The sequence below is a fragment of the Epargyreus clarus genome, unplaced genomic scaffold (assembly GCF_041222505.1).
Source record: "Epargyreus clarus isolate Ecla_fem2 unplaced genomic scaffold, WU_Ecla_fem_2.2 ptg000008l, whole genome shotgun sequence".
In the NCBI taxonomy this organism is placed as follows: domain Eukaryota; kingdom Metazoa; phylum Arthropoda; class Insecta; order Lepidoptera; family Hesperiidae; genus Epargyreus; species Epargyreus clarus.
This window is the reverse complement of record NW_027332216.1, coordinates 891917-916622: the sequence shown is the minus strand read 5'-3', so window position 1 is coordinate 916622 and position 24706 is coordinate 891917. Positions and strand designations below refer to the sequence as shown.

At 36.1% G+C, this 24706-nt stretch overlaps 3 protein-coding genes across 3 annotated transcripts in view; 1 reads left to right on the top strand and 2 right to left on the bottom strand.

Annotated features, from left to right (window-relative positions):
• Positions 1–3: 3 nt before the first annotated feature.
• On the bottom strand, positions 4–11351 carry LOC140744062 (cilia- and flagella-associated protein 52). The gene is made up of 16 exons (XM_073075520.1): positions 11189–11351; positions 10541–10803; positions 9422–9626; positions 8907–9042; positions 8599–8747; positions 8362–8507; positions 7354–7547; positions 6677–6825; positions 4326–4471; positions 3909–4060; positions 3378–3522; positions 2580–2672; positions 2164–2307; positions 1590–1739; positions 776–926; positions 4–139 (listed from the first exon to the last, which is right to left on the bottom strand). Exons 1-16 carry the CDS (start codon positions 11232–11234, stop codon positions 78–80), a joined length of 2331 nt encoding a protein of 776 aa, XP_072931621.1. The 5' UTR covers positions 11235–11351; the 3' UTR covers positions 4–77.
• Positions 11352–11745: 394 nt separating this feature from the next.
• Det (baculoviral IAP repeat containing deterin) lies at positions 11746–14803 on the bottom strand. Its single transcript, XM_073075518.1, has 2 exons — positions 14414–14803; positions 11746–12741 (listed from the first exon to the last, which is right to left on the bottom strand). Exons 1-2 carry the CDS (start codon positions 14690–14692, stop codon positions 12613–12615), a joined length of 408 nt encoding a protein of 135 aa, XP_072931619.1. The 5' UTR covers positions 14693–14803; the 3' UTR covers positions 11746–12612.
• A 329-nt stretch (positions 14804–15132) lies between these two features.
• Positions 15133–24706, top strand: part of LOC140744060 (monocarboxylate transporter 9) — a 48880-nt gene continuing 39306 nt past the window's right edge. The window contains exon 1 of the mRNA XM_073075515.1: positions 15133–15504. The gene's annotated coding sequence lies outside the window, so the exon portion shown is untranslated. The remainder of the gene's footprint in view (positions 15505–24706) is intronic.

The window sequence follows — 24706 nt, the reverse complement described above, 5'->3', positions numbered from 1 at the left end:
AAACAATATTTTCATAAGAATTCCTTTAATAAATAGAAGTTACTAATTATGAACACAAGTTATTTGTAGTCTTTGGATTACTTCTTGTCTCCACCACCATTAACGAAATCTTTGCTCGTAGTTCTTGTTGGCAGATTATCTGAAAATAAATAAAAGATAATGTAAGTTAATAGATTTCACTAGTTTATACTCATGGTAAAATTTGATTTGTTCAATAATTCAGTCTAAAATCAGGATATGAAAATTCAAAGGTAGATATTCTTATATCATGACTAATAGGAACCAGTTTGTTAGTTTCAATTACTTGACCTGAATTATCAACCAATCTTTATTGAATATGGTAGAAGCATAGTCAGTTTGGGCCACAAAAAATAATAAAAAACAGGTGAAAAAGCCTAATTAATTGAAATTGCATATATTCACAAACAAAATATCAACTATTTATTATTATTCATATCAGTATGATGATGGAGCCCCTATTATATGCTATACCTACATCTTTCAATATACTCAAAACTATTACGTCATGTAATAGAGTACATTAAAAATGTATGTGAAGACCTGTGTGGCTGAGCGGTCACCATGCCGGTCTGACGCGCAAAGGGTCCCGGGTTCGATCCCAGGCCAGACAGATTTCTAAATGATGAATTTAGATTTCTGATTCTGGGTCTAGGTGTTTGTGTATTTGTCTGTGTGTGTGTTAATAGCACCCACGACACAGGGAATCCTAGTGTGGGGCTGTGAGTATAGAAAGCGTTTAAAAATAGTTCTTCACCTGGAGGTCTACAGCACTTGGTGCCGGTGGTCTGCGGCGAGTTCTTGGCTGTCTTGCCACTGTTGTCGGAGCGCTTGGAGCGGCCCGACTCGCACGGGCAGCACGCGTGCACGCTGCTGCGGGTCGTGTCCATCGCCCCTATCTTTTCAGTCTGTACGAGTGGAGAATTAATGAAAAAATATTGTTATGTTGGTATAGTCCGCGCCAAACTGCAAGTCCACTCTGAAGTTGTAGCGAGCAGGTGTAGTCATACTTTTGCTATGGCGACGCGATTCATTTCTATGTTCAGAGCGGACTAGTAGTTTTACGAGGACTATACCCGTGGCCGAGAACGGGCAGCGGAGGGTGCTGGGAGTCCCGCGCTGTTTTCGTCCCGCTAATATCTATAATTTGCTATTGCGACGCGACTCATTTCTATATTAGGAGCGGACTAGCAGTTTGGTGTGGACTCTACTGGGTATTCACGAGCACAGTTTTTTAGGTACTGGATGTATTGAGTAAAACTACATTGTTGTATGTTGAAAGTTGTCTGCCAATTCGCACTTGATTAGCACAGTGGACTTGGCATAAGTTAGAATTATGCTTACAAATATTTATACTGCTGCAAGATTCTTTTCCTTAAAACATGATATTGTTTACTGTTTTTTTTAGATATGTATATTTGGTGAAAAGGGAGACAGTCGGTGGTAAGTGGTCATCGTCGCCTATGCTATTGTCAAGTTCATGGACATGCCATTTCACCATGTATAGCCAGCTCTTCATGTACTGACTAATACGCCAAGCATACACTAAACTACTGAAATAATATGCAAACCTTGGAAGGTGCCGAAGGAATTTTGGGCTGTCGATCGCCAGCAGCCTTCTGCGTCGGCTTGTCATTTAACGGCAGACGTAACTCATCTTGCAACGCTTTGGGAGACTGTGAGCTTGTTTTGCGCGATGGCGCGCCTTGGTTTACGTATTGCTGAAAAAACACAAAATTTAAAAATTTAACAAGTGCTAGTGGTTTTACCTCTCAAGAGTTTGTATGTTTACTATAATAGTTACATTCATTTTAAGATAGAGTGGTATGATTTCCGAAGGGAATTTTTTGGAATGAAACATATAAATGAGATAGAGATTTTATTAATCTAGTTATCAGGGGAGCAGAACAACAAAGATTGTCAATGGAGCTTATTTTAGGTATTTTCCATAGGGTAACCTATTATAGCGTTATAATAATCTAGATTCTACTTACATTCTGTAAGACCAAACAATAACTTGAATATTCACAGGACCGGAATTTGAATCCCGAACCCCATGACGAGAGGGAAATTTCAAACTACTCGGCTATTTCACTGAATTACTAATATACCAGGAGAGCAGGACAACCAAGAGGTGTAGCTCACCTCGGGCACCTTCCACACGATGATGCTGCCGGCGGCGCAGCACGACACGATGCGGCGCGCGTCCGGGCTGAACTTGCAGCACGTGACCGCGCCCGCGTGCCCGAGACCCATGTGCGTGTATATGCCCTCCTGGTACTTCCACAGCTGCCAATAAGCGTACACTTTAATTTTTAACATTACAATAAACCCAATATTGTGAGCACGAGTTTCCTCTTAAAGTAACCAGAGGTTATTTACCACAACGCTCGTCAAATAAGAAGACTAGTAAACTTCGCACATCTTTGAGAATTTTTGTAGCGAATATTTCCTATTCAACGTTTCCTCGCCTAAAAAAGGTATGCGAACTAAGTAATATATTATGGAATCTATCGATCAATGCAGTTAAGGGTATATAATATAATACATAATAGTCTTACTTTAACCATCTGATCGTTGCCACCGGTGACGAATAGTTCACCGTTTTGTGTGATATGTACTCCATTGATGGCGCCGACTTTGCTCGCTTCCAACTGCAAATAAATTCAAAATTTTAATTTTTACAAATGTTTTGTATAAAAAGTTACTCTTGTGAATTGTATAATTAAACTTTGATATACATTAAATGTTAAATATAAACTAAAAATGGACTTATTTACAAAATATATACAAGAAAATTATAAATAAAATAAGCCATTTATTTTATTTTATTGTCGTATTCATCCGTGGCGTTCTAATGTAGTTCTCATGGGCAGCAATGCCACCGTGGTCGACCTCCGGTAGACTCTCATCTTATCTGGGGTTAATCACAGATCTATGTCTATGGATGTCAGTCGCCAATTACTTTGACGACCCGCGTGGCGGAGCGGTCACCATACCGGTCTGACGCACAGAGGGTCCTTGGTACGATCCCCGGCCAGACAGATATTTAACTGATGAATTTAGATTTCTGTTTATGGATCTGGGTGTTTGGTGTATTTCGTCTATGTATATATCCATGGCACACATGACTCAGGGAATCCTAGTGTGGGGCTGTGAGAGTAAAACAACGTTTTTTTTTCTATTATGTGGACATAATCGCTTGCTATATCAGCTGTTTTTACTTAGGTTTACGTTTGGCCTCGATCTCGCTTGATGGTGAGTGATGCAGCACACTTGCCTAGAAGCCTTTAGGCTATTTACTCTTGATTTGATAACTCCAACATTAAAATTTTATTTGAAAGACAATAAATACTGACCTCCCGTGCAAGGTTCCCGCTACCGGTCTCCCAGTAGGCGACGCGGCGGTCAGTGCCGCCGGTGAGCAGCTGGCAGCCGACCGGCTCGAAACACACGCACATGAACAGCGTGTTCGCGTACATCACCTGCCGCCGCGACAGCGAGCTGCGGACCGGAGTGGAATGATAAAGGCCAGAGGCATAGATAAGTAGGCGGAGGAAAATGATATTACCTTAAAATAAATACCATATTATTACACTAATCTATGATTACTACAAGTGGAATATGATATTATCATAATGACACTAACGAAAGATAGCTCCGGGTAATAATTGAGGTAAGAAGGTTGGTTATTACGTAGAGCATTTCACAAAAAAAAAAATCGCTATTTTCTTCATAATAGAACTGGTCAAATTTAAAACTATGGTGGGTTAAAATTGCCTTGATTGGGTTGGATTTACGAATAACGACCATACGAAGATAATATATACGTGCATACGATGCAATATTTAGTTGTCTGGCTCGAAGGACCAAGTACAATTATAACTTACATGAGGTCCCATATAATGCACGAGCCATCCGTACCAGCGCTGACGGCCTCGGTATCGTTTGGGGACACCTGTATAGCGGACACGGGGCTCTTGTGTTCCTTCAGGACCTTCTTCAGCGATTGACATTCCGGCTTTATGTCCCAGACACGAACCTGAAATATAATACTTGATACTAAATCTCGAAAAGTGACAATTGACGGCTAGTAAAGACTGATCGAGGTCCGCTAATAATTTAGTCCTAATGTTGTCCACAAAGGCCGCGACCTCTGTGGACTAAGTATTCTAACTTAGCGTAGCGTATGTCTCTTTTATACCTTTCTACTCAGAACTGAATAATATCGCTTTATAGTCTTAGCGGTGGTTCCACCGCACATCAACCACAAAGGGTTGTAATTTATATACCGCTTGCATCCTCACCTGTCCCTCACAGCCTCCAGAGATAAGCGTCCGACCGTCATGCGTCATGTCCAACGCCGAAGTGCCCTTGTTGTGCGTGTTGTAGATGCAGTACATCAGCCTCCCGGTGAGCGGCGTGAACGCTCTAATGTTACCGTCGTTCCAGCCTGATACAAAAAATTTATATAAGGTAACATTTAGGATCCTTCTACGTATATTACTGCGGAAAAGGGTGTAATCAGTCCGAATAAGCTTTTGTAGTTAATGTACTGTATGTTAGTAAATGACGTATTCGCAGTATGTTTATTATGCGAATTTCTCCGTTTGACTAAAGCAATTTTATCTCAATATTTGTAATTAAATTGGTTGGCAACCATAAATTGTTAAATTTTAACATAATTTTCCAAACGGATGTTATCTTATTTTAAAAAGGAATACTTTTTTAACCATGACAAATACTTGAATAATATTGATTTATACATGTCATATGATAGTTTAACATAGAAAGTATTATATACAGGGTGTCCCGTAAGTACCACGACAAACTTGGGGAGAACATAGGTGAGGGTCTGACCTCTCTGGGAAAAAAAAAATATCTTAGTAAAAGTGTCACCGTTTTTGCACTATCAATTGTTTTAGATTTTTTGAGAAATTCAGCCCTCTTCATCTTCTTTCGTTAACTGCGTGTACAAACTTGGTGATGCAGTGTTTATTTTTTCTGTTAAATACTATCAGATAGTTGGTCTATCATATTGAAAAGTAAATTGGTTAAAAGATGTAAAGGAACCATGAAAAAAATAGGGATATTTTTAGATTTTAATTTTTTTACTATTTTTCCCTCAACTTTGACTCGTCGCGGTGAAAAAAAAATGTACTGGACGATAAGTGTACGTTGCACCAAAAAATATGTCCAGTTAATAGAGATTTCAAAAAGGTACCACACTTACTATTTAAAGTTGAAAAAAAAAAGTTAAGGCCGTTTTTGCATGAAAGGGACTGAAACCAACTAAAACGTAATGATCGAGTTTTTATTTAAATTACGGTTTCTACCGACTCACAACGTGTCAGGCAGTACTAAATCACATTATTACTTAGTTACACACTTAAAAATATCATTCTTCATTTGTAAAAAAACAATTTAGTAACTAACTAACAAACAAAGTATTACAATTTATTAAGTCAATTATTACCTACTTTGAACTGTCGTTTCGAAGTAAAACTTCGTACATGTATGTAATTTGAATGACAATACCATAATTTGACATCTTGGAACAGATCTGATGATGGAGCCAGCAGGTGCATGGTTCATTTCTTAGTAAATCCCTCGAATTTAGGCTAAATTGGTAAGAAATCTACCATCCATATCCTGGCTCCATCATCAGATCTGTTCTAAGATGTCAAATTATGGTATTGTCATTCAAATTACATACATGTACGAAGTTTTACTTCGAAACGACAGTTCAAAGTAGGTAAAAATTGACTTAATAAATTGTAATACTTTGTTTGCTAGTTAGTTACTAAATTGTTTTTTTACAAATGAAGAATGATATTTTTAAGTGTGTAACTAGGTAATAATGTGATTTAGTACTGCCTGACACGTTGTGAGTCGGTAAAAACCGTAATTTAAATAAACGCTCGATCATTACGTTTTAGTTGGTTTCAGTCCCTTTCATGCAAAAACGGCCTTAACTTTTTTTTTTTCAACTTTAAATAGTAAGTGTGGTACCTTTTTGAAATCTCTATTAATTGGACATATTTTTTGGCGCAACGTACACTTATAGACCAGTACATTTTTTTTTCACCGCGACGACTCAAAATTGAGGGAAAAATAGTAAAAAAATTAAAATCTAAAAATATCCCTATTTTTTTCATGGTTCCTTTACATCTTTTAACCAATTTACATTTCAATATGATAGACCAACTATCTGATAGTATTTAACAGAAAAAATAAACACTGCATCACCAAGTTTGTACACGCAGTTAACGAAAGAAGATGAAGAGGGCTGAATTTCTCAAAAAATCTAAAACAATTGATAGTGCAAAAACGGTGACACTTTTAGTAAGGTAATTTTTTTTTCCCAGAGAGGTCAGACCCTCACCTATGTTCTCCCCAAGTTTGTCGTGGTACTTACGGGACACCCTGTATATCATTTAAGTAGCTGTGGATTTTGTTGAATAAATAAATAAATATGATTCGATGCGTTTTTTATTCTTTGTTAATTACGTACACAGAGGACAGGAGTATAATTTCTTAGGTACTAGAGTACAAACTCAAATGATATGGGGCTTTTCAAAAAAGGTGTAAAAAGAGCTCTCCTCCAAAGCCGGCGATGCATTGCTCAGCTAGTATAAGTACATATAAAAAAACTGACCGGTGACGATAGACTTTCCGTCGCCGGAGAAGAGCACGGAGGAGCAGGTGAAGTTGGGCACGACGATGCGCAGCAGCTCCTGCGCCGTGTCCACGCACCACACGCGCACGTCGCCGCCGCCCGCCGTTGCGAACACGCCCGACATACCCCTGTTATAACACCATCGTGATGTTAGTAGAAATTTGTATCATAAAAAATGTATCATGCACACTTATTTCTGTTTTTTATCTGATCGTACCTGGTCACTTTCGCCCATGCACAACAGGCTTACACTACCTGAAGCCGAGCTAAGACGTCGGTGTGTCCACAGCCACCCCTTATTTAGATAATAATCAACTCTAAGTTTCGGACCTATTCCGTACACAATATTACAGTCAATACATAAACACACATAGTCTTTAAGGGAATATCACTGACTTTGAATTGCATTTTAAGCATCGATTAAAAATATGTTTTGTAAAAATCGCCCAGGGGTGCCCCTCTCCCAAAGTTCCAACACAAGTGTCTAACTTTGAAAAAAAAACGAAACTTTGAATGCAGCCTTCATTACTCTTTATTTCCAATATACTAGTTCTCTCCTTTCTACTAACTAGATAGTATTAATTCAACTAAATATTAATCAAAAACCGTAAAGCAACAACGTCAGGAAAATTTATTATTATGCGTATTTAACTCACGTCGGGAAAGCGATACAGTTGATAGCGCAGCGGTGGCAGGTCACCACCAGCACTGGGGTAAAGGTGGCCACGTTGATCGCGTAGATCTCGCTGGTGCGCGTGCCGGCCAGCAGCAGCCGCTTGTCGCCGCGCATGGTCGGCGACTCCATCAGCTCGAGGGACGTTATACTGCCCTCGAGTTTCGTGGATTTTAGCTGGAAAGGCATAACGTGTAATTGATCTTTTTACCACACTTTTATTAGCTTGTATGTATGTATGTACACTTTGATCTTAGCCAAAAGGCCGAGAAGCGAAGTGTTTATGTATGTATGTATGTATTTATATATTTATGTATGTATATTTGTATGTATGAATATAACGGAATATTTGAACCCGATTTTTACCCACTTTGAACGGTCCGATTAATTTAAAATTTTGAACAATTATCAAGAACCTATGACAATACATGATTTTAATAATTTTATCCCATTCCTGACGATCCTGATGACGAATCAGGATCATCAGGAATCAGGATTAACGATTTTCCTTGTGCGATTTTAGCGTGGTTTTTAGTTATTAAAATTATAATTATTATTTTCTTTATAATAGTTTTATTACGTAGGTTAGTGGGTAGCCCGGTTGGATCGTAAGCCGTAACTGTCCGTAAGCGACGAATTTAATCAAATAAATGTAGTAGTAACCGAGGTTTAGAAGGGTAAATTTAAGCACTTATATTCTTCCGAGGAATCGTTAATGCTTGGTCATGATTGGATAGCACGTGTTGAATGTATTCAGTCGCTTTATGGAAATATAAAAACATGATACGATTTCATCTATATCTCCTTCGATCAAGCGCCGTTGTATACTCCGGGCTTATCGCAACGATAAGGACTCCTCCTCTCCAGGAGACGCATGCCCATTAATGGAGTAGAGTTCGGGCATTAAAGAAGTGGGGATGATCTTGTAGAAGCTTGAAACTAATTATTTTAGATCAGAGGAATTGCCTAGTTTCTATATCGTAAAACTTACAGCCCTGAAGTGCGGCTTGTTGGGATCCAGGACTTTGCCTTTCGGGAAATCGCCCTTCCAGTTGATCTCGTCCAGGATGTCTATCGTACCATCTCCTGCGCCGACGATCAGACAACCGTCGTCCATTATCAGTATAGATTCTATGCCTGGAGAAGCAAAAGAAAATATTTCAAAATATATTTGATTTCTGGTTATTGTGGATACAAATAAACGGAAGCTGAACTTTTGCAACCAGACCTTGACTGTAACATGAAGATTCCGGCCGCTTGCCCTTTCTCCAAGGACCGCACCTGGCCAGACAACCCAAAAGCGACGGCTTGCAGTGAGCCACCGATGCTGCAGGGTCCGAAGGGTAGTTAATCGAGAACTTTATCATGTCTCCGGTTCTGCAATATATAGTAGGTATACTATAGCAAAATTCTCCATCATTTCAAATGTCGTGATCATTATCCCTGATACATTTTAGTAAAGTTAGGATTGATTGTATCGTCATCATATTGTGAAATTGTCGTGGCAAGACTAAGACAAGATAACTATAAACTCACGTGGTACCAGCGTATCCGTAAGCGTCGTCCTGGCTGACGGCGATGCAGCGGACGCTTCTCCGTAACTTGCCGAGGGTCACGTCCGCCACGTCCAGCGCCTTGCTCTCCATGCGGATGTTCCATACTCGGAGGTTACCTGGTGAGAGAGACAAGATGTTATAATCTATTGTACAGTTATTACCTGATGTAGGAGCGAGACGGAGGACGTGATAAACTGCTGTTTTACACGTCTTCCTGATAAGGGAGTGAGATGAAGTTTATTATAAACTACTATTTTGTACAAATGGCAACTCTATCATTGCAACAATTATAAGTGCACTGTACTTAGCAACTAAGTTGCTAAGTAAGTGGGACCTTGTATCCCACCTGGACCATGGTAATCAAACCCTAAGCGGATTAAAACCCTAACTGAGGTGGTAACAGGTAACAGGTAACAGATGCGTTGCTAATTCTGAAGAATTCATTAAAATCCGGCGATCTTAAAAGGGTTTTGTAATAATACTGAGTACACTCACAATCTCCGCCAGTAACGAACGAGTTCACTCTCAGTGTAAGCGGAGTAAGTGTCATCGCGTCACCGGTGGTGAGTTTCGAAGCAGCAGCAGTGCCGGTGGCAGCGCCCACCACGCAATCCCACAGCACCACGCAGCCGTCGTCGCGTCCGCCCAGCGAAATCATGTAGCGCTCGTCCGATGAAAATGCTAAGGACTCTACTCGCACCTGAGATATGTTACTTTATAAATGGGACATCAACAGAACCCGATGTTATAATGATCAAACTATTTTTTAAGTTATCATGCCTCGGGTGCGTTTGTACTCTGATAATATAATAATCTTAAATCTTAATAACGTTTATTTTCTGTACACAAAATAAAAAACATACATAATGCAAATTTACAAGGTAGTACGATATACAGAGTATTTATACAATAGTTAAAGAGATACACAATTTTGTAGTGCATATGCATGTATGTTACGGATTATAGAACTCTAGACCCCACACTAGGATTCCCTGTATCGTGGGGACTAGTCTCTTCCATCGTAATATGAATACTTAAAAACGAAAGAAAAGAAATATATTAAACTATGCATGTTAATGATGTACTAGATGAATATAAAATTAGGAACTTACAATATCATTAATTGTGTGTGTATGTGTAAGTCGGTGTCTGTGTTAGTGTGTGTGTTGGTGTGTGTGTGTGCGTGTGTGCGTGCTTGTGTGTGTGTCTGTATGTGTGCGCGTGCGTACATATGTTTGGTAGTGCGTTTTATATGATGTATGTTTTATCTAAGTGATAGGTTTTAATAAGCTTTCTACTTCTTTGTATTTCAATAATGATAGCCAGTGTATTATTCTTTTTTTTTTTTTAATATAAACTCGAAATTTGTTAAAATCTTACTCTTTTATACTGTGCAAGTGCTGAATGACATCCCAATAAATATCATCCCAATAAGCCGCGAAAAGAAAAGACATAAAAATAAAAGACTATAAAAGCAAACGGGCATAGTTTTCTTTATAACACCTAGATAAGTGTTAGATAATAAGAACATAGAATTATTGCGAGTGGCTGGTACTAATAATATCAGGTACCCTTTTACTACTTACAAAAGACACTAGAAGGAAGTAAACTTACCTTGTGTAACTCATGGCTACCAAGCTGGACCTTTCTCTTGAAGTCCCAAACCTTCGCAGCCGCTTTGAACCCGATGTGGTTGATTTGTCCGGAGCCGACATAAGTTCCTTTTGGCGATACTGCGACGGTGGACACGCTATTGGTGTGTCCGCTGAGGAAGTACATCTTCTTAGTCTTCCATTCCTGGATGCAGACCTTGTTGCCCATGGGATAGACGATGTGGTTTCCATCTGGGTGAACCTTCAGGCCTCGTATGGCTGAACCTATTGCAATAGTTTTTTTCTATGATATGACTGTAATGGATCTCTACATCCGAAAGACATCTTTAACTAAGAGAGGATTTTAAAATTAAAGTACGTCCTTATGTTTGTTACCATAAGGATAAAGAGAACGTACTTACCCTCGTTAGGGGAGCAAATTTGAAGAAAATTGGTTTTATGTTTGTACTTGTGTGTTGAGCCACAAAATAACAAAGGTGGCCGAGTGCTCTATCAGTGAGAGATCGCTGTATTTTTTATAACTTAATTGAAAGACAATTGCGGCCTAATATGTTGATAAAATGAAAAAAATGGGTTAAGATCAGTAGGTACCTACATCCCGTACATGCGTATGGCGAATATTTAAAACGTAATTAATATAGTTATTTACCGTCAAAACCAATTATAGCATAAGGCTCCAGATTCTTAACATCCATTGCTTCTCTAAAATAGTTTAATAACTACAATAATATAAAAACTGTTATTGTAAAATACTATGTAAAGTTTGGCAACGTAAGATTGGCGGTCAGCTTCAACTTTGTTTGGTTTGACTTTCGTTGCCAAGGGAACAATGAAAACCATAGAGCATGCCCAAAGATAGTATTGATTATATTTAAACCTATTTTCAGATTTTAATACTTTAAGAGGACTATGTTTGTAAACTAATTTAGTCTTTATTCACTCACAAGTGGCTGGCATTGCTATTATTCTGGGTCAACATAATGATGGCAAAATAGCAAGGTTTTCTACCTGAAGTCGCACTTGAGTACAAATGTGTGACCAGCGAAAGATATCATTGAGTACTATGAGGCAAAAATAAAATTTCATCCTTAGAATACTCTAGAATTATCCTGTGTGAAAAATATTGCTTTTAAGCAGATTAGCAGAATAAATAATAGATGAGTGTAGGCATTATCAATAAGATTTGCATTAAATAAAAATAAAAAAAATAATAAATCAATTTATTAAAACAGTCAGGCACTTATATCAGTCTACATATTGTTTAATTTTATTTAAATGGCGTACATTACATTTAATTTCAAAATTACACAATATAAGCAATACAATTTTTCTATGAGTGTAAAGATTTATTTTTTACTTTTAAATTTCATTGAATTGAAAAGTTTTCTGTGGACAGTTTTATATTGTTACACCTCAACAAGCAATGATAGTTTAATAGCATTTTCAAAAAGAGTTCTGTAGACAATCCACTGAATAAAAAATGTTGATTTTGATATTTTTGCATCTTGAAACATGAAACATAGATAAGTTAATACTATTTCTAATACAAAAGTTATCATAGTTCTGCAGCAACCAGCAGTTGCCTGCAACCTGCAATGTTATATGACTTTTTTACTTTTTAAAAAAATTTCAAAGTGAATTTTAAAAACTCATGACACCAAATTCATTATTAGATGAATATAATAATTGTATGGATGGTCCGCAACTCACAGACCATATTTCTCCCAAATGAGTCATGAAAGCAACAACTGTCATGTACCTAAATATTTATATTTCTACATGTGTTTCTACTGTACTGCATGTACTGATACTGTATCTGCTCCAACGCAGAAAACACTCTGAGTTCTGAACCTTTTCTGCTAAGAATCAGGTCTTGCAAGACTCAAGTCCACTTGCAATTGTCAACACAATAATTATAACAGCACAGTACATTTCAGTTTAATACAATAACATTTAATTTTTCATTGCGCTTTATATAATGGAAATACAAATTTAACTTTGATGTCACATTTTACAATGAGTATATTGTTACTTAATTACTTTAAAATATTAAAATTAAAATAGGCTTATAAATCACTTTCGCACTAAACATTTTCTTCTGACTGACTTTGCTTTTTCATCAATTTTCTCCTTCATTAATTCAGCTACATGTTTTGCATCATTTATCATGTATTGTTTTACGACTGATAGCATTTCTGAGAGCTGAAACAAGGAAATATAAATTAATAATTTTATTTATTATACCTAGCACTATTTTATGATGAATGATTGTGTTAATCATTGTGTTATACAAAAGAATGTATAAGGGTATATTTAGAATTGACTAAAATAAACAAATTATAATTAATAATAATTTATTTGACAATTATTTCTTTACGGCTCTTGCAATAGAGACAATGGGTACATGGTCATCTGATATGAAAAAAATCATGTCAGATATGTAACCAGGCCTGTGACTGCTTCCGGTGACCAAAAAGCTGGCGGTTACTTTGCTCTAAGGCTAAGTCTTGCCATTCAACAAGGAAATGCCGCCAGCTTTTTGGGAACCATGCCCCACATGGGACTTTTAGATGGTTTATTTTACTTATGATTTTCTCCTTTTTTTTACTTGATTGTATATATTATTAATGAGAAATAATTTGTATATTTTTAGCTAAAATTATTTTTATAGCACTCTGTGACCTAAACCCGCATTTTAGTTACGCATTTCTGTAGAATTTAGGAAGGTAATGTTTTTCGACTATATGTTTGTTACGTATGTATTTTTCATTCTTTGGCAAACTCAAACGACTTCACTAATTTTGAGATATGATGTGTCGTTGGATTCGTCTAAATTGTGGAGATAACATAGCTATATTTTTAGCAATCGGGTTTTTGTTTTTTATAGTAACTTTTTAGTTGCGATTTGGCGACTTTCTGGAATTTAATTGCACATGTCACACAAACTGTGGCTGATTTGCAAGGGTTATTAGTGTTATTACAAAGTTACTTGTTCACGGTTGTCAATACGAATAATCGCGAATATTTATAACTGAGGTTCGGATAATCGATTTTCTACTGTATCACTAGTATTAGTCATGAATTAGTACACTATGTGATTGCTTATCATATGTTTCTTTAATACGTTTAGGTGGAGTTCCCATTATAAGTCATTGTCATAAGTTAAGTGTCTAGACGCCTGTATGTAGCCTAAATGGCTTGATAGATTTCGACATATGTGTGGTGTTAGATTTGTCTTTATCTCAAGAGCAGAATAATTACTAAATTTTCTAAATCAAGACTTCTTCACATCAAATTTCAATGGTTTTGGTTGTGTCACATTTTTATGGTTTTTTTAATTCATAATTTTTAGTTTCAATCAATGTTTAGCACCCTCGCTGCGCTCGGGCGCTAACTTCACGCCGTGCAAAAATAGGCTACTTTGGCCACGTGTATTGTAATGTACTATTTTGTTATTTGGTTAGAAAGTTATTATCCTTGTTTTAACATTATAAAATATACGAAAAGTACAAAAAAAAAACAAATATCAAGGAAACTGCCAATTCAATTACTTTTTATATATAAACATATCAAATTAGTATGCAGTTAATCTGATTGCAAGGAGCCACTACCCCCCCAAATACACCTATTTTTTACCTCAGCTAAGAGTGTTGCCACAAATGTGTTGTTAACTTTGAGGACAAGGTTGGAATGTTTTGTATAATTATGTCTGCATTACATCCAGCCTTATACAAGGCAGTGGTGCTTTCGAAGTCAAACTAGGTTTCTTCTACAATCAAACCTTATAAAATAGTTAAATACTTAATGGACAGCAGTGATTACTCAACAGCAAACACATGCTATGATCACTTTGCTATATATAAAAACAACTTACCAAGAGATCATTTTCGTTTTTTCCAAGTTGCACAAAGGCACATTTCGCGGCGTGGCTCTTATGCTCCGCCCAGGGGTCATCACTAGCTTCCCATCCATCCAGCTCCTTCCCACAGAGGAAACATTTCGCAGCGTCGGCGTCGTCAGCGCCCGTCGCCACCGAGTAGAAGCCCGCCTCGGCCATATTACGCACATTGCACTTGTCTTTATCACTAAACGGCCATTTCTTGAAAGTTTTTACGCGCTCCTCAACTAAATATAATGGAATGCTTTCGATCATTTTCTCTTTTGGTCAAGTTTTATTTCCTAAATGTAATGCAAATATAACGAGACGTTACTACAATTGAATTTCAAATTTTAAATTCAGTGACACTAGTGACAGTGACAGTGACATCCAACTACAGTAGCTATCGTAATGACACGAAACCGTTTGGATTTTGCTCTCTAATGAAAACAAGATTGAATGTTATGTTAAGTAGGTTGCAATTACTAAACGCTTTTATATAATTTTAAAAAACGTTGTGATATAAAAAAATAATATGTAATAAAAAAAAATGAACGTATAGTACAATTAATATACTTTGTTAATTAATTTATATTATACTTCAAGTGACAGCTGGAAGTTTTGCCAGATTCTTTTTGATTATAAGCTATCATTCGTTCACTGTATGTGAACGAATGATAGCTTATAATCAAATCAATTCAGCTCTAGCTAGCTAGGCGCCAGCCAATCGAATCTGAAATCTGAGGTCTAAGCGAAGTCCGCGTTAAGGCAGCTTGTGTTGTTGGTGTTAAATTAGGAATAGAAAGTATTTGTGTTTAATTTCTTTGTGAATTGCGTTCTCATAACATAAATCACGCGTTATCTATATAGATTAATCTGTAATCTGGAATAATCTGTACGAATAAGTGATATACAGAACGGAGCTTCCGAACATTAAACGAATAAAGTGCATACATTTTTAAGTCTTTTGTTATTTCTAAAAACTATATTGACTTTCGTTTGTTTTCATCGTGTGTTTAGTGTTTTGTACGAGTTTTGAGATGGTCCGAGCTGTTTTCTAGCATTGTCCCGTCCATTACAACCTTTTGGTAAGTACTGTGTTGATATAAATATACCAAATTTATTTTTGATTTTATCAGGGTGTCGAATGCAATCAACGCCTCGACGACCTTAATATTGAGTGGAACTAGGGTTGCCCTTGTCATTTTTTTTTGAAGATAAATAGTAATTCTTTCATAAAAGTTTCAAAAAGTAAGTATTTTATGGAAAAGTATAGTACATACATTTCTTTAAATATATTTTTGTAGTATAGTTTACAGCGAAAATATTTTTCTGTAGACTTTTTTGTCTGCGAAACCTTTCTAAATATCGGAAACCACTGCTCATATAGCAATTTCGACCCTATTACATCTCAGTTATTGGTGAAAATATATGACTTTTCGTAATTTATTATTTTCCTATAATAGTACAACACTAAATATTCCAATAATGATTCTTTATCATTTTGGTATGTAGTCATTTTTCTTGCTATTTTAATTCTGTTCTGTAGGCTAAAACAAACAAACAAACAAACAAACAATTATTTATTTTACTTCATAAGGTGTGTTACATTAGTAAGTGGCTAGAGCCTCCTTTTAAGCACGCAGTGCCTGTATTAGGAGCCTCCGCTCTTCCGAGAACAATATAAACTTATGAACTATAATACAAGGATTATTTTAAGCTAATTTATCTAATTTTGTGTGTGTGTGTGTGTGTTTGTGTGTGTGTGTGTGTGTGTGTGTGTGTGTGTGTGTGTGTGTGTGTGTGTGTGTGCATGTAAGTAAGTGTATGCATGTAATGTATTATATATATGAGAACTGTAGTAGTGATTCTGCCTGTTCGTAGCTAAGAGTTTGTAAATAATTAGTTAACACTTTTTTACATTCAAAATAAGACATTTTATTTATTTTTATTGTTTTATTAATTTTATTATATAATTGAGCTGCACGTTTGTTGTATTGCATGCTAGCAAATAAAGTGTTCGTTTGAGGGGCTGGGGCGATAACATATTTTCTTCTCCTTTGCAAGTTAGACGGATCATATGACAGTGTTTTATGTTGTTTTAGTACTATTTGTAGTAGATATAGCTTCCTAACTGTTAGTAAATTGCTAATAGAGTAGAGGTTTTCTGTAGAATACCTTCTTCTTTTAAAATACATAGTTTTAATTAACCCGCGTTGTGCACGTTCTAACTGAATGAGTTTCGTTTTAGTCGCACCTCCCCAGATCGATATACAATATGTCAGTACTGATTGCACCAATGACACGTATATTTGATTTAAAAGCTTATTTTGAGAATTATCATTTTTTGGAACTACATGTCTCAATGTACTAAAAATCCAGTTTAATTTTGCAATTCTCTTAGTAATGTGTTCAATCTGGGGATGCCATGATAATCTTTGATCCACCATAACTCCCAAATACTTGGTATGACTAACTTTACTTAATATTGGACACCCACAGGAATTGTTATTTATACATGTATGTACTTTTATATCATAATCTATAGGTGGTTGTGTATGATTAGAAACACTGAAGCAAATATAGTTCGTTTTGCTGGTATTAAGAGTAAGGAGGTTACTATTTAGCCAATTAGCAATTTGGGTCATTCCCAGTTCAGCTCTCTCTTTAACCTGTTGCCATGTCTCACCTGTAAAGATAACGGCAGTATCATCAGCATATGATATCACTTGTGCATTTTTTATTTTCAAATTGCACAAATCATTGATATACAACAAAAATAGGGTAGGCCCCAACACACTGCCTTGAGGCAAGCCAAGCAATACCTCAGCGTCATCACTAACATACTGACCAAGCTTTACACGTTGTTTCCTATTAGAGAGGTAATCAGTAAACAGATCGAGCGGGGTCCCTCTAATTCCTGACTTTTCCAGTTTATTTATAAGGATTGGAACAGAAACGGTGTCAAATGCTTTCATAAGATCTAAAAATACAGTAAGACATTTTTGTCTCTTATCTACTTGCTCTACCACTGATGAAGTCAGAGCAGAAACTGCATCTTCACAGGATTTGCCTTGCCTGAAACCAAATTGATAGGGAGATAGGATATTGAATTTATTTAAATATTTTAGCAGTCTGATGTTTAATAATTTTTCTAATATTTTAGATATGGCCGGCAATAATGATATGGGTCTATAGTTATTGACCTCGTCTCTGTTCCCCCCCTTATGTACTGGAATAATTGTAGATTTTTTTAATAGGTCAGGAAAGATGCCCTGTTTAAAACACATATTAGCTAGATGAGATATAATGGGGATTACTTCGTCCTTAACGTGTTTTAAATATTTTGTAGAGATGTCATCCCATCCAGGAGCACTATCAGTTTTTAGATTTATTAAGATGTTCTCTACCTCTTGCACATCAGTATCTAAGAGAACAAAAGAATTAAGCTGTACTGGCGTTGTATTACAGTGGACTCCAGTTGTACTGATTTGTTGTGCTAAATGTTTACCAATATTTGCAAAGTAGTCGTTTATGTAGTTTACCGATTCTACTGGGGAAGGTTTTATATTTAACAATTCTGTGCTTTGATCTTGAATTTTATTGCAATAAGTTACGTTTTTTATGTTTTTCCATAATAATCTATTATTTGAAAGTGAATTCACAATTAATTCTCGCTCATAAGTCCGCTTCAGTTTTTTTAGCAGATTGTTACAATAATTCCGGTATCTTGTGTATGTTATTTTAGCGACATCATTGTGTGGGTCCTTTCGAGATTTTGCTTGTAAATTATTACGATTTTTAATGCAGCGCAAGATTCCCGGTGTTATCCAGGGCTTGAGTATACGCTTACTATTAGGTATTTCTTTAATATATGTGTACAGTTTTAATGAGTTTACTAATCTTTGTATAAGTTGTTTTACTAAAAGCTAAAAATGGTTAAATTAAACCAATAGTAATTTAACCATTTTTAGACTTGTCTACTATAGTTTCATAAATTATGTAAATTGGACTTGATTATACATGCTTGCATTCTTTTACTTTAAATTTGTATGAGCAATGCTAAAATATGTAAGCATGCTAGTGCTTTTTGGTACAAAATATTAAAAAAACTTGAAGATTATGCTTCTCTTTTTAATTCCTTTCTCATCACAGAACAGAATAAATCCCACTTGAGAAGTTTGAGTATAAAGATAAGGTTTGAATTTACTTTTAATGCAAATGAAACATAATAAATACATGCAGTATTTCAATATATTACTCAGAGATATTCTTTATTTTGTATTCTATATATCTTTATTTTATTTTAGGATATTGAAGTAAAAAATAGCAGACATTACCAAGCATATAGCATTTTATGCATTCATGGTTATTAAGTAGACACCTCCCATGCTCATCAGTAATATTATTATTATCAATCCCAATTAAGAGTGAATTATGATATATGTTCAAAGTTTACAGTTATAACAACTTAATGTCTCTTTCTAGAAAATTGAAGCCTACATTTGTTTCTAGGTTTTGTTCTCTGGTTTTAATTAACATGTAATAGTGCTTCCTGTGACATATGGACTCTTACTACAGAGGTTTTACCCTAAGTCAATCAAGATATGTTGCCCCCAGAGGACTAAATAATCATCCTCAATCATCATCAATAATCATCATCCACACATTTGTACCAAAATGCAACTATTGTTACATATTATTATTAGGCATTCTGGCAATACTTGCTTGGTTGTACCATGCTTTCCAATCCCCCTTAATATCTGTTTTTCATTCTAATTGATTTGGAGGATAGGTTAATTGTTTCTAAAATTACATTACCTCTGGGTGTACTTCCGAAAAGCGCATACCGCCGATCGACCTAAAGTTTGGTAGACTAACGTAATTTGACCTCCTGTTTTACTTATTCAAAATAGCGTTTGCGCCAATTTTCGTTATGATATTCGTGATCCAAAATAGTCGTTAGTCTACGAAATTTCAGATTGATCGGCGGTATGCGCTTTTCGGAAGTTTATCCTACAATCTTATAATTGTTTTTAAAAACAGCCATAAAACATGATATGGAATGTAGTCTGCAACTTTTTTGACAACACAGATCACATTGTAATTACATGAGATAATAGCGGGCTGCATTCGGAAATACTCTTTGAAGTTTTGTCTAGTTTGTCAAGTAGACTCAAATAATGTCTGCAATTTGCAGACACTATGCACGGCGAAAAAAATCGTACAGGAAATTACATTAGAAAGGTCCGCGGGCCGCAAGAAGAGTGTTGCGGACCATGTGCGGCCCGCGAGTCGTGTGTTGCTGACCGCCGGTTTAGAAGAACATGTTACTTTACATATTTTCTAGCAAAGAAATACCCACAATCAGATTGCTTGAAACACAATGCTTGAATTTTCTAGAATCGACGTATTTGAGCTCCATTTTGCGCCAGCTGCACATTTCCCAGCACGCTAATGAGCTTTTATTGCGTCTTGACACTGTTTATGTACATTGTGCACTCAAAGAATACTAGCATAAGGTCCATTAAAACCCAAAATCGAGCAGTAAGATCTATGTTATCATAACCGGTTTAATTACGACAGCAATGCCTTTCTGCAGCCGGACTAAAAAGAATTCTTCTTCGATGCTTCTATTAATATTTTTTATGTAAATCACAATTGGTAGGGATAGTCAGGAGGGCTTTAATTGATTATAAATTTACTTAGGGTGACATACGAAACTTTGTGCTCATGCCATTTGTATTAATATTTTACTTTTCGCAATGAAAATTATATCCATCGATCGAAATTAAGTTGATATGATAAGTGATATGGAAGTTAGTATCTGATAAAATTAAAATTTTTGGGACTTAACACGTTCATGTTTTTTGATAAAATCTTGCAGATAAATTATATTATTCAATCAAAGTAGCTTTGTAGATATTAATATTAAAAATATTCGATATTCTCGAACAATCAGTCGTACATTTTTGTTTAATGCAATAGAGTACTAACAGGACTTCGACTGGATACAAACATCACATTGGATGCGCGGTAGACTATCATCACCTTTGATAAGTAAAGATATTCCGCCGCCTTGAAATTGAATGAAGCCACAAACGGCTGATTTGTCAGTTATTGTTTTGAATTATTGACAAATAAAAAACATTCTTAGCGAAAATTTACGAATAAGTAACTAATACTGCGTAATTAACATAATAAATAAATAAGTATTTCAAATATTTTAGAGACATTTTAGCACGGAGACGTGGCAAATTTTTTTACGCAACTATTTCAATTCTCAAAACTGGTTACATTTTCTTGTTAGGAGTGAGTAATCTTTACTAATCTATGACTAGCACCGAAAGTTTTTCAGAGGCTTGAATAGTTTGAAAGGTTCAAAATTGATTTTTAAAACTCTAGAGCTTTGCTTTTCTGACATTTATTTATGAGTAAAAGTCGGAAAAAAAAGTCGAAACGTATTCAGATTAATTGTTATGATACCTTTCCACTTTTACATTTTGATTTTCACAATGATCCATAGAAATATGCGGCAATGTATACATTTCATTTGGCACGGTTACTACAAGCTAAGCTAAACTAAGCGTAAAATTCTGAAATACCAGGTTAATTCAAGAAAAACATTTGGAAGTGGAACGCCTCGTGAAAAATTCATGTCGTTAGTTCTAGCAGTCTCAGTCAAAATAGGTCCTCGGTTTTATGGTATTCGCGTTCTCTAAGGGTTGTTTTTTACCTTTTTGTTTCTTGCTGTCGAGCCCTCAGTTTAATTCCATTACTGGAGCGTCGGGGTTGCTCAGCGGCGGATTGGATTGCATAGTGTTGGCATGAACATGAATATTCCTACTACTAAAATTGTTGTCCTGAACAATTTGAATTATTTTGACTTTTCGTGTTTTAAAGTATATGCGTTGGTTGTGACAAACGGGTTGATGGGCAAACGGACAGACGAATAGGATAAAATTATAAAAGATCTGTTTTTGTCCTTTAGTTTAAAAAGATATTACTGCAATTGTCCTTATACAGACATACGTTTGTAATTAATAATATCACTCTACCCAATTCCATCCAAATTGGCCAGATCGATTTTTATTCATATCGAGCGATACTTTACAAGCTAGTACAAATGATCAGTATCAAGTTGCCGCATGCCTCCATTTTGGCATCATCTCACGAAGCAGAACACTTTGCGGCATGAAACGTAATATTCCCGCAGCGGGTGCCCGGGACAGCGGGATCGATGTACCCGCAGTCCCGCACTGCGGCTGATCCCGGGCTCAACGATTAGGACACGAGGATACGAATCCCCCAGCGATTACTTGGCCACGCTTCGCAACTGTGTCACGTCGACTTCCCTACATACTCAGACATGATTAAAAATTTTGCAGAAATAGGTATTTCTTAGTATCTTGCAACTTAGTAGCTGCTTATTAAGCTTATTAAACAAATGATTTATTTCAAAATTATACATGTGGTAGGTGATGTAAGTGTGGAATTTTCCTTGAACTTAATGATTTTCTTTCCTTACAAGAGGGGCCGTTTCTCGCATTTGCGTGCCCTGTTAGACTAACGAGATGCAATGGTTAACAATGTCTAATACGCAGAGCATTCAGCGTGTTCCCGTTAATTATCAATTTAGATTTCTGGAACCTTCGTGTGGAAAGTGTTACTCTATATGTATATGTGTTTTCTGAGTGAAAGGTAGTCTATATTACATCGAAAAATCTCCAATGTTTGCGCAAAGCAAACGGTATCAGTCGGTAAGTAACAATTTTTCGATAGAGTTGGACGTAAGTCGTAAAACGGTTCAGTACTTTCAAAATTACGTGTACAGACTGACAAGAAATTTAATAATAGTATTATGATTTAGATAAAGGATTTTAGAACTGAGGGTAATTTTTGTTCTATATTTATTTTATGGAAATAACATTTTATATTTTGGACCGACTTGTTAGTCTGTCCAACATATGAAATGTCTGTATTTGTCTGTGCAGTTGCACAGGCAAATACAAATTGTAAGTTACAAAATCTATTATCAGGTCGGAATAGGATTAGAAGTTTAATGATTTTCTATTCTTCGGTGTCTAAACACAGGCTTCACTTATGATAATTTATTTAGATCTACGACGCACGTACAGATGATGAAGCCATTGAAAACATGCTATTGTCGTCTTGTGTTGAGATTTATAATCTGTTCGTTCGACGCTCAGAAGCCTTACAAGAATTTTATTTTCAGACCGATTACGTTTAAAGACATTTTAAGTTTTAACTACTATGTAGTTTGATGCTTGTTTTTAAAGTTTTGTTATCTCATAGTTGGTGGCGTGGTAGCCACATTTATCTAGCACGCAGGGTCCCAGGTTCTATCCCTGACCACACAGACATCCAAATAGATAATTTAGATTTAGGTATAATTATGATACGGCAGCAATGCACGGAGTCCGGCTAAAAATCTCCATTTTAAAGGTAAAGTCAGAACTTGAAGATAAAGGGAAGTTAGCTTGCCTTCCCATATCTTTAATCATTGAGTACTATCACTACTATCCGATAACGAAACATTGAGGGCAACAGTCTGCTTCAGAAAAATATTGGGAGTTTCAGTTAATATAGACTACTTCCCACAGGACGGCACTAACTTCCCGGGCAACCGATGTATTACTTCCTATAAGTAGCTATTGTTTACAACACGACTTATTTACTACCGAGGCACGTGCCCCAATCCACCTCTAAATAGGAACCTAATTGTACACAAGGTACATGCGTTGCATAGCAAACGCAACCAATTGAACCTTAACCTTCGTTGTCAATTGGTCCTAATTTAACGATCGACTTCAGCAAAATAGCTGACTCGGGCGTTCGAGACCTGATTGTAATATTAAACCTTTGCCACTAAGTGGTTGTTTTGGCCCGAAGCCAAAGCGTGGTGTTAATTCTGCTTTGAGATTTATGCTCCAGCTGTAAACTAATATGTTCTATAACTATGTGCTTGAGTAAAGTTTGACCAAGATCTTTTGCTCTGTTGGTTATATTGTCGAGGCATCATTGCTACACTTATTCACTTAACATTTTCGTTCGAAGGATACCGTCCTTCCAAGGTAGAGACATTTAGAGTTTTCCTAACTTTGTCCTTACTGGTAAATCATTTATGGTCATCCTCGGCTGAAACAGGGTCCGTTTCCGTTTAGAATACATTATTAATGTCCGTGGACCGTTCTGACCACTTACCATAACATGGACGATGTATAAACCGTACATGACATTATTCAAAGTCTGTTATTTGTCGACTTGACAAGTCAACCGCGCAATGTTTATGCTCCTTATTAAGTCCTTCTGAATAATACGACCTTACAAAGTCCTTCACCTTATTATTGTAACCCTTGGATAAGTTATGGGATCGTGTGTTCATGGCACCATTGTGTTGGAATACAAAAGAACTTTCGTACTCATACAAGGTCAGGAACTCACTTCCCGTTGGCCATATTGCTCAGTTGTTTGTACTACCTACTTTATATTATCCAGATAGTTTATTTTAAAGAAATGGCTCCGTATAAAGAACAAACGGTACAACAATAGTTTGATGAACTCTTAAATCTCAATCCTTTAGACTGTTTTAACTGCTGTGTAACATGTTTACAGCAGTGATTGTTTAATGGAATTAATTATTGTTCATTTGTTCAATTTTAGGCCGACGGAAAGTACAATACGAGTATGTACTTCCAATAAAATATATTCGCCCTAAAATAATGGCTTTGTACTATGTTTTTTACCATTTATTAACTTAATTTGGAAGTCATCCAAAGGAAAGTAGATTTTTTATGCTTCAGGTATGTGTCTTTAATTTTTCTCATAAAAGTACCTGCTACTACACCATTGTACAGAGGTTTATATGTACATAACGTATGGATAGTAGTAGATAGTAACAATATTCTGAAAAAAATTGCTATTCCGCTATAAACTTAATTGCGACGAGATAAATAATTTCATATAAGATAAAACTGCAGATGTGAATATATCTTTCAGTTATATTTTCCAATAGAGCGTACAAAAGCATTTTTATTCCACTCGTAAAAGCGAAACATTTGCGAGCCGTACGCTTCGATACGACCGATAGAGAAACGACCCGATTGAGATGTGATTCATATGGAAGTGCGTTGAAGGCAATAAAAAAAATTGATTAAAACTTGGCGCTATAACTGTTGTAAAATACTATCCTGTTTATAGTAGCTTCCATAACAATGATGTAGTTGTAGTACGTACATATACGTTGTATGCATTTTATCGTTTCAGTGT